The sequence below is a fragment of the Ambystoma mexicanum genome, chromosome 3q, assembly GCF_040938575.1.
Source record: "Ambystoma mexicanum isolate Mex_15411 chromosome 3q, UKY_AmexF1_1, whole genome shotgun sequence".
Classification (NCBI taxonomy): Eukaryota; Metazoa; Chordata; class Amphibia; order Caudata; family Ambystomatidae; genus Ambystoma; species Ambystoma mexicanum.
In genome coordinates, this window is record NC_090926.1 from 324,499,522 (window position 1) to 324,509,696 (window position 10,175).

At 42.5% G+C, this 10,175-nt stretch overlaps 2 protein-coding genes across 2 annotated transcripts in view; one reads left to right on the forward strand and one right to left on the reverse strand.

Moving 5' to 3' along the window:
• The window catches only part of TTC1 (tetratricopeptide repeat domain 1), a 104,082-nt gene extending 101,271 nt beyond the window's left edge, over window positions 1-2,811 (reverse strand). The window contains exon 1 of the mRNA XM_069653904.1: window positions 2,468-2,811. Coding sequence (XP_069510005.1) covers window positions 2,468-2,722 — 255 coding nt within the window. The 5' untranslated portion in view covers window positions 2,723-2,811. The remainder of the gene's footprint in view (window positions 1-2,467) is intronic.
• A 641-nt stretch (window positions 2,812-3,452) lies between these two features.
• Window positions 3,453-8,790, forward strand: EIF2AK4 (eukaryotic translation initiation factor 2 alpha kinase 4). Its single transcript, XM_069653903.1, has one exon. The coding sequence runs from the start codon at window positions 3,581-3,583 to the stop codon at window positions 8,585-8,587; it is 5,007 nt and encodes a 1,668-aa protein (XP_069510004.1). The 5' UTR covers window positions 3,453-3,580; the 3' UTR covers window positions 8,588-8,790.
• Window positions 8,791-10,175: the final 1,385 nt, after the last annotated feature.

Sequence of the window (10,175 nt, forward strand, 5' to 3'; positions counted from 1 at the left end):
CCACCAGAAGTAAGAAAGATATCACTGCTGAAAAACGTATCCCTCCTCTCCTCCCAGCCATTGCTGGAATGGAAAATAACAACCCTGACGCACTGGTAAATACCTTTAACAATGCTATGTCTAAGGGCTTAGACACAATTGCTCCCGTCAAGCTGCGCAAAGCTAGGCAAGTAGCGCACCTGAATGCATGGTTCACCCCCCCCCCCCCCCCCCAACTCAAATCATTAAGATCACAAAAAAGAAAACTCCAGTCTATTTGGCGCCAGTCCCCCTCTGAAAATAACAAAAACAACCTAACAGAATTCGCAAGAATGTATAAAAAAGAAATAACTAAAGCTAAAAAGAACACCTTCAATGACAGGATCGAGAAAGCGAAATCTAACACAAAAGAACTATTCTCCATCCTCCACGAATTAGAATTCCCAATTCAACCGGTAGACAATGCCCCAAAAGACAAAGCATGGTGCACTAACATTCAAAACGCACTATCAAATAAAATGTTGTCCTTACAATGCAAAATTGCAAAAAAAAGGCTTCACTACCACTCACTGACCAACAAACTAACCAACCTTTGGCGACCAGGACAACCACACCCTTTAGATTCAAGACGGTCTGCATACTTGAAACAGAAAAAAATAATACTCTCCCTCAAACCTAACTGCAAAGGCGACATGCCCAGCACAGATAATAAAGGACGCAGCTAGAGACCTAGCTCCTTTTATCTTCAAGTTAATAAACTCATTTAAAACTAATACAGTACCGGCTAATCTTAAAGAATCCTGGGAACGATGAAAAAACAGTTACTTATTCTAGGCTCTGAAGCCAACATCCAAAAACAAACCCCAAACTACACATCCTTCAACACTGATAACAACCCTATCAAGGTGATGCCTGTAGTCAAAACATTAGGATTCTACTTGGACTCCTCTCTCAATCTCAAAAAGCAAGTTAACTCCCTTGCCTCATCCACAACGTACACCTGCAAACTCATTAGAGCCGCCAGACCCTACCTCTCGAGAGCGAGCTGCACCACACTAGCCAATGCTCTTATCATGTCAAGACTAGATTACTGCAATGCCCTGTACTCAGGAGCCAACAAATACATTACAGACAAAATCCAAAGACTGCAGGATAACGCATTGAGGGCTGCACTGAACATCCCTTACAGAGAACATATTACCGAATTCAGAAAGGAGGTTAATTGTCTGAAAATTACGGACAGAATTCTCCTCAAAACAGCATCCTTCAACTCCAAATGCCTGAATAACCTAGCACCTCCATACCTGATGGATAAAATTACTAGAAGATCAGCCACTCGCCCCACAAGATCTGTCAACTCATTTATGCTGGAGACTCCTAGGTATAAACACTCGACTGCAGGAGGAACCAGTTTCCCTGTTAAAGCGGCACAATGCTGGAACAAATAACCAAGAGATCTCAGACTAGAACAACCCTACCCAATATTCAGACATAAAATACTCAATTGGTTACATACTAACGACACCTAACTACGACAATGCCTCCTTTTTGACTGACCTAGACTACTGCTTTTCTATTTAAAGTATCTTGTACCTGAATTCTGTTCCTACTGCAATTACTGCTCTATGTATTGCTACCTTTATACTGCAACTAAGTTTTATGATTTCTTGCTTCTGTTGCGCCCGTCTACCTAAGGGCTTGGTGCGCATTAACAAACAAATAAACAAACAAACATGAAAAGCAGATTGTCTGTTCCTGTTGTTGCAGGTCAGGTTCCAAAAGGAAGACATGCACCATAACAAGTGGTGTATAAAACCTAGATGGCATTTACTCTGACCACCCCTCGTGCTTTACTAATATTTATCACTTCCTCGTTTGTTCCATTATTTTGTCACTCTTCTCGCACTTTCAGTGTCCTACGTCTCTCCCTTCGCCATAACTGCTCTCACATCCTCCCAAATCATATCTCAACTACATTTTCTTTCTCACTGCAGTGTTTATGCCCTCCACCAGAGCTGCAGATAAGATTTTGTAGTGAGAGTATTTTACTCCCCATTTTTTAGGGAATTGGAAGTAAAATAATTTTTAGCGAGTCAAAAAGTAAGTCACATTCCCAAAAGCAGTATTTTATAAGCGGTTAAAATAGGTTCTAACTGTAAAATAGAATTGTTTTGTAACTAATATTTCTTCGTACAAAAGGTATTCCTGCACATTAGAAAACAGTTTTACCTCTTCACATCAGGCAGTTACAATGCTTTCTGTGGAACTACGTTTTCTACTGGCCCAACATATTCTTGGAGCTGTGTGGATGAGAGCAGGTTCCTATTAGTCTTTTCCGATTTTTTCTGGCGAGTATATGTACTCCCTGCTTTTATTTTTGGGGGGTAGTTGACAACTTTTAGGGAGTAAAAGTGCCCGATACAGCGCTTATCTGTAGGGCTACCCTCCTGCACCCCTATTTCCGTCGAACTCTTTCTCGATCCCTCACCTCCAGCTCCTCCGCACTCAGCTCTTTTTCCAGCTCCTGCAGCGTTTCTTCGTCGGGTTCTTGGTTGCAGTCATGGAATATTTCAGGTTCTTCATCTCCCTCCCCGGGATCAGGAAGTCCAGCAGCGCTGTTAATTGTCTCCGTGTCCCCAAGATCGAGGGGAGCAAGATCGAGGGGAGTTTCTCCTTCCAGGAGCTGATCTTCCACAGCCCCAGGGTTTGTTTTTTCATCCCCCGTAGCTGTCTCTCCTTCCATTATTAGCAGTGAACCGCCTCTATGTTTCTGAGCAATGATGTGTGCACAATCCAGTTTCGTTCCAAGACAGACAGCGGCTTGACAGACGTTGTAAAGGCAACAGAAGAAAGACTTGACTACAGTAACGTGACAGGGGAGACTATATCCCAGCGCCATATTAACGCATGAAAGATAACCATATCGAGAGGAACGTGCCAGCATAAATAGGACCACGACAGAATTATAGAAGGTTCGCGGTCATGCTATTTCACAAGAATTACAATATGAGGATGGCTGCATTAAATGCACAATTGTCATCAATTTGTTTGTTATGACTTACTGCTCTTCTGATCGTTCTTTTTTTATGGAGATAAACGAATTATAACGAAAGTGATACGTAAGCAGGCAGCCATCGTATAGTCGGAGCCCAGAATGCATTTAATACCTGCGAGTTGGAGCGGAGGGGTACAATTTAACCAGCAGCCTTTCTCGGTACAGAATCTAAGTCGGGCCGACAAATCCGGGATAGGCCGTGTTTCCTTTGTTTCAATATTTCCCTTCGTGTATTTTTTAAGTGAATGAGCAAATGTGTTATTCAGGGTGTTCGATGCGCTACCTAAAACGGAAGAAGTCGAACGCTCTCTGCTTTCAATGACACTTTCTCTAATTAACGAACGACTGCCCCGTTGACGGATTGTCTCTTTTCTCTTTCTACTGCCTTCTTGGCCGTTTCCCTGTCCTATGGGTTCTCGCTTAGTCCGTCTACCGTGTCTATGCTGCTCCGTTGGAAGCTGCCCGTGTGAGGTGGCTGTGGGATGTTTAACTGCATGTCTCGTAGCTTGTCTTCTCGACAGGGTGGCATGTAGTGGATATGCCGAGATGGCAGGGGGCAGAGGCTCTGCCATGCTCTCCCCCAGCCCAGAGGTTCCACCTACGGACCCTGCAGACAGCCCAGCCAAGGAGCCGAACTCCCAAAGGCAGCAGACAGAGCTGCAGGTACTGGAGGCCATCTACGGGGAGGATTTCACTTATCTCAAACGGGAGGCTCCCTGGACGTTGAACAACCCCCCTGAAATCTGCCTCGCTCTGCGCCCTCAGGGGCAAGGTGAAGTCTATGTTGGCGTGGACTTGCAGGTGCGATGCCCGCACACTTATCCTGATGTGGCACCCCTCATTGAGCTGCACAACGCGAGGGGCATGTCCAATGACAATGTCAGACTGCTGAAGACCAGACTTGAGCACTTGGCTGAGCAGCGCCGGGGCGAGGTCATGATATTCGAACTTGCCGACTATGCCAAGTCCTTCCTCAGTGAGTGCAATAAGCCTCCGCCGAAATCTTTCCACGAAGAGATGATGGATAACCAGCAGAGGCAACAGGAGAAGCAGGCGCAGGAGGAGCAACGCCGTATTCAAGAAATAAGAGAAAAAGAGGAACAGATGAAGCAGGAAATCCTCGACGAGATACAGAGGCGTGAGGCAGAGAAGAAAAGAGAAGAACGCAAGAGGAAAGAGGTGGTCAAACAGGAGAGCATAGAGATTTCAGGGACTGCAAATTCAGACGGGGCAGCTGGAGACCACCATGTTGGTTTGAAGTCACCCACAACTACACAAGGACTACTTACAGAACATGGTGTGAATAGGCCTCGGACAAGTTCTGCTGGGCGGTCAAAGAGAGACCGACAGTATTCAGTGTCTAGCAACGAGGATGCACCTGCATCCTATGGGCTTTTGCACTTCAGCACTGGATGTGCAGGTCAACTTACAGTACATAGGGGAAAATGCATTGGCCAGAGCGAACAGCTTGGGAAGTCAACCTACAATGCTTTAGATATGAACTCGGGTAACTTTGTCATCGTTTATCAATGGGTCCTTCAGTGGAAGAAGAAAATGGGCAAGTTCTTGACCAGTCAAGAAAAGGACAAGGTTGACAAATGCAAAAAGCATATTTCCGGTTCCGAAACTGAATTCAATTCCCTCATTAAATTAAGCCATCCCAATGTAGTACATTATCTAGCAATGAGCACCCACGAGCAGCAGGAGTCTATTGTGGTTGACATTTTAGTTGAACATGTGAATGGCTCAAACCTTTCCAGCTTCCTCAGTAAAGAAACACCTGTTCCACTTGATCAACTTCGCCATTATGCTTCTCAAATACTGTCTGCTCTTGAATACTTGCATAGCAACTCAGTGGTGCATAAAGTGCTTTGTTCATCGAGTGTCTTGGTGGACACAGAAGGAAAGGTTAGGCTAACCGACTATAGCATTTCAAAACGACTGGCAGATGTTTGTAAAGAAGATGTTTTTGAGCAAACAAAAGTTCGATTCAGTGGAGATGCTTTGCCGAACAAGACTGGAAAGAAGGGTGACATATGGAAGTTGGGTCTCCTCCTGCTTTCCCTGTGTCAGGGGGAGCTAACCAAGGAATATCCAGTAATTGTTCCATCAGACTTACCAGGTAATTTCCAAGATTTCTTGAGGAAATGTGTTTGTTTGGAAGACAATGAAAGGTGGAGTGCTTCACAGTTGTTAGCTCATGTCTTCCTTAACCCTCCACCGCAAAGTCCCTTAGGCCCAGACAGCCCTGATGATTACTCTGGGGCAGACTGCATTGAGACAGTTGTGCCCCGCATTCAAGTGAGTGGATCTGCGTTTCCCATGGAAACGCAACACCAGTTTTCACGTTATTTCAATGAGTTTGAAGAGCTACAGTTACTCGGGAAAGGGGCCTTCGGAGCTGTTCTCAAAGTCCAAAATAAGCTAGATGGCTGCTACTATGCTGTGAAACGTGTTCAAATCAATCCTGCAAGCAAGCACTTTCGAAGGATTAAAGGAGAAGTGACCTTACTTTCACGTTTGAACCATGAAAATATTGTACGTTACTACAATGCTTGGATTGAAAAACATGAAAGGCCCTCTCTTAGCCCATCCAAAATGGAAACACCTGAAAGTAAAAATAGTGCAAAGACACAGGTAAATGTAAAAAATAAGCTGGAGTTATCTGATGATGTTGAAGCAAATGCTCCACCGCCCATTTTAACAAGTTCTGTGGAGTGGAGCACCTCCTGTGAAAGATCCTCAAGCGCAAGCTGTGTTGGAGCAAATAAAGATTCTAGTGATGATGAGGATGATGATGATGTGGATGTGTTTTCACAGTCCTTTTTGCCAGATAGCGACTCGGACAGTGAAGTTATTTTTGAAAATGAAGATGAAATTGCGCCAAAAATTTCAGGGAAAGAGTGTAATGATGAACCTTATCCAGAAAAGAGCCATGAAGCAGTAATGATTGAGTCAGTTCCTACTCTACATTATTTGTACATTCAGATGGAATACTGTGAAAAGAGCACATTACGGGACACAATCGATCAGAATCTTTTTCTGGACACAAGTCGACTTTGGAGACTTTTCAGAGAAATTTTGGATGGCTTAGCATATATTCACGAGCAAGGGATGATCCACAGAGATTTGAAACCTGTGAATATTTTCTTGGATTCTGAAGATCATGTGAAAATTGGAGATTTTGGCCTTGCTACAGATCATCCAGCTTACTCGGGCGATCCGAAACCTGGTGATGAAGACCAGTGTGGTGAATCCACCGTCCAAACTGATCCGGAAGTCCATTTGACAGGCATGGTTGGGACTGCATTGTACGTGAGTCCAGAGGTTCAAGGGAGCACAAAGGCCACATATAATCAAAAAGTAGATCTCTTCAGTTTGGGCATCATATTTTTTGAAATGTGTTATCATCCCATGGATACAACTTCTGAGAGGATCTCTGTTCTTAGCAGTTTAAGACAGCCTACTCTAAACTTCCCAAAAGATTTTTCCATAGAAAAGAATGAAAAGCAGAAAAGGGTTATCACCTGGCTTTTGGACCATGATCCTGCAGCCCGACCAACTGCAGTGGAGCTGCTAAAAAGTGACCTCCTTCCCCCTCCACAGATGGAAGAGTCCGAGCTTCATGAAGTGCTTCATCACACCCTAGCAAATATTGATGGTAAAGCTTACAGGACAATGATGGGTCAAATATTTTCCCAGCGCGTCTCTCCAGCCATGGATTATACATATGACAGTGATATCTTGAAGGGGTTTTTCTCGCCTCATCTGGTTAAGACACAGCAGTATGTCTGCGAAGTAGTTAGCCGGATCTTTAAAAGGCATGGGGCTGTTAAGTTGCACACACCTTTACTGATGCCCAGAAACAAGAAAATGGACGAAAGTAATGAAACTACATGCTTTATGGACCATAGTGGAATGTTAGTGACTCTTCCATACGATCTACGGACTCCATTTGCAAGGTTTGTTGCCAGAAATAATGTCTCAAATTTAAAGAGGTATTGTATTGAGCGAGTTTTTAGGCCAAGGAAACTGCACAGATATCATCCAAAGGAGCTCATAGAATGTGCGTTTGATGTGGTCACCCCAACTACAAACAGCTACATGCCAATAGCTGAGACAATATATCTAATATCTGAGATTATTCAGGAATTTCCAGTGTTGCAGGATAGAAACTACAGTGTTTATCTTAATCATACAGCAATACTCAAAGCCATCCTCTTGCACTGTGGGGTACCCGAGGACAAACTTCATCAAGTTTATAGCATACTCTATGATGCCATGACAGAAAAACTAAGCAGAAGAGAAGTTGAGGCAAAATTTTGTAACTTATCGCTTTCTCCCAGTAGTTTCCAATTATCTCGACTTTATCGCTTTATGGAACAAAAAGGAGATTTGCAAGACATTGGGCCAATGATTAACACCTTGACCAAACAGAAAACGGGAGTCTGCTTCTTAGCTAAGCAGGGTGTGAAGGACCTTGAGGAAGTTTTGGGCATCTTAAAGAAGCTTTGCATAAAACAGCAAGTGGTTGTAAATCTTGGACTTGTCTACAAGATCGAGCAACATAATGGAATCATCTTTCAATTTGTAGCATCTATCAAGCGTAGACAAAAGATTGTTCCAGAAATTCTTGCAGCTGGTGGAAGATATGATCAACTGATTCCGCTGTATAGGGGGCCGCAAACGGGACCATTGAATTGCCCCTTGGCAGTTGGTGTCAGTATTGCTTTGGATAAGATATGTGTGGCCTTTTCCAGTGCAGAGGAACCTTGCCCCTTGAGCACTTGTGATGTGCTGGTTGTGAGCGTAGGGCAGGTATCAATGGGAAGAGCAATTGGTATCATTCAGAAGCTGTGGATTTCTGGAATCGCTGCCGAGATCATGTACGACTGGTCTCAGTCCCAGGAAGAACTCCAGGAGTATTGCAGGTTTGCTGGGATTGCCATTATTGCCTTTGTCTCAGATAAAGAAGGAAGCCATGTAAAGATAAAATCCTTTGAGAAAGAACGACAGAGCGAGAAGCGTGTTTTAGAGTCCGATCTAGTGGATCACCTTGCTCAGAAACTCAGGACCAAAGTCTGTGATGAAAAAAATTCAAGAGACCTTTCTGAGAATCCTTCACTGCTCAACTCCAAGGGATCATTTGTCAGCACTTTAGGCATGTCTGAGCAACACGGAGCTGTGGCTGTAACACCAAATGTGACTGTCATAGCTCCTGAAAAGCTGTCTTCGAATTTGCGGCGGCGGACAGAAATGCAAGTACTTTCAAAACTTCAGAATTTCCTCACAAATTTTCTCCAGAAGAACACTGAAATAGAAATTTTAGCACTTGACCTTCCAAAGGAAACTATCCTGACTTTGTTATCTTTGGAATGCGAAAAAGACGAGAACGTTTTTTATGCTTCTGTGAAACATTTATTATCAGGATTGCCAAAACAGAGATACTTGAAATCCGTTTGTGATGAGATTTTTACTATCAAAATGGAGAAGCGTGTGCCAATGCTTGTTCTGTACAGTTACAGAGATGACGCATACAAAGTCTTATTTTAGTTGTCAGGCTTTGAAACACATTCATAAGATAGCCTCGATTTAAGTTACTTTTTTAAAATGTAAGCTATGACCATGTCAGAAAATGCACATTCATGCTTACTTTCCTTCATTTTTTTCGACAGTTGTTAAAATGGCCCACTTACAGGCACCCGCTTATACTCCTACAAAGAGGTTACTTTTATATCCCATTTTTATGTACTGACTGCATTGTGGCGGGAACAATCTGTTCTCCGAACCTGGCTGCTCAGTGTTCTCATTTGGGCAATTTGAAGACTAGTAGTTTAAATAACATTTCACAAGCAGGTGAGGGCTTCACGCAGTGTAAATAAGCCTTTGAGCCCACATTTAACTTTTGAATGCAGATATGCAGAATATTGATTTAGAGCTGCTCCTTTATTTTAGTACAAAATATTTTTGTATTGTTAAATTACTTAAAAAAAAAAAAAAAACAAATCAATGACTAAATTGCCTAGCAGATGTGGGGGGCTAAACATTGTCCTAGTAGGCCATGAGGTATTGCCTTGGATGTTCAAAAAGAACTGATTTTTGTTGGTCATTTCTTACAAAAGTGTTCAATAAATGTTACCGAAAGTATGCACGGGGTAAAACATGTTCCATTCACAAGCCCTTGAACTTCATTTTTTCTCTAAATAAGGCAGTCTCGAATGATGCTATATCGCTGACATATTGGCTCATAGAGGGGCAGTCTTCTGGTGTTTATAAATATGGTGGAAAAGAGAATAGATGCCTCCACACACTTGTACGGCATTGGTTGTGGCAAAACCAGTCTTTTTGCACTTAATTTGGATTTCCTTTGATCTGTTTGAACTGTCAAATGATGTAGTTCAAGTATTTAACCATTACTTCTGTCCCTGCCTTGTCGTTGCCCCTCCACCCACCAATTTCTTGCCTTCTGCAGAATCATTCCACCTTTTAAACAATCTCGCTTGAATAAGAGTTTTGAGTAACATTCAGAAGCTGTACATCTTGCATCAATTGCCAAAGAGCTCAGAGATGCATTGTAAAATATGACTCACACTTATCTAATATTGATGTTATGTAATGTTACATGTGCACCTCCTTCAGCTACAAACACTTGGGGCACTGATCTTGTATGATTGCGGAATCTTGTACATCACGTAGTCATGGTGTGTTTGCAGAGATTATTTTCCATTTTAGGTTTGTTGATGTGTTTTAACGTAAGCTTTATTTCAGAAAGAAATTATAACATTTCCATAAAAGCAATACATAGAAAATTCTTGACAATATTAATAAATATCAACTAAAAGTACATACCTCAGCAGAATCCGTATACAAAATAAAGTAAAACATGAAAATCAATATAAATGTTCCATCCGTAAGGTTTCTGATCTTGCCCTTATTTTAAAAACATTGGTTAAAAACTTTCCATAGACTAACACTCCAATGGAGTATTGCACATTGCTAAAAACATCAACGCAGTGCCACATGGCCTGAAGTGCATTGACCGAAGTACCACTAAAAGGTTCTGTTCCTTAAAGATTTATATAGGAGACATAAAAGCATTAGGTCTTCAATTGCACCAGATCCACATATACCTTTTATCGTC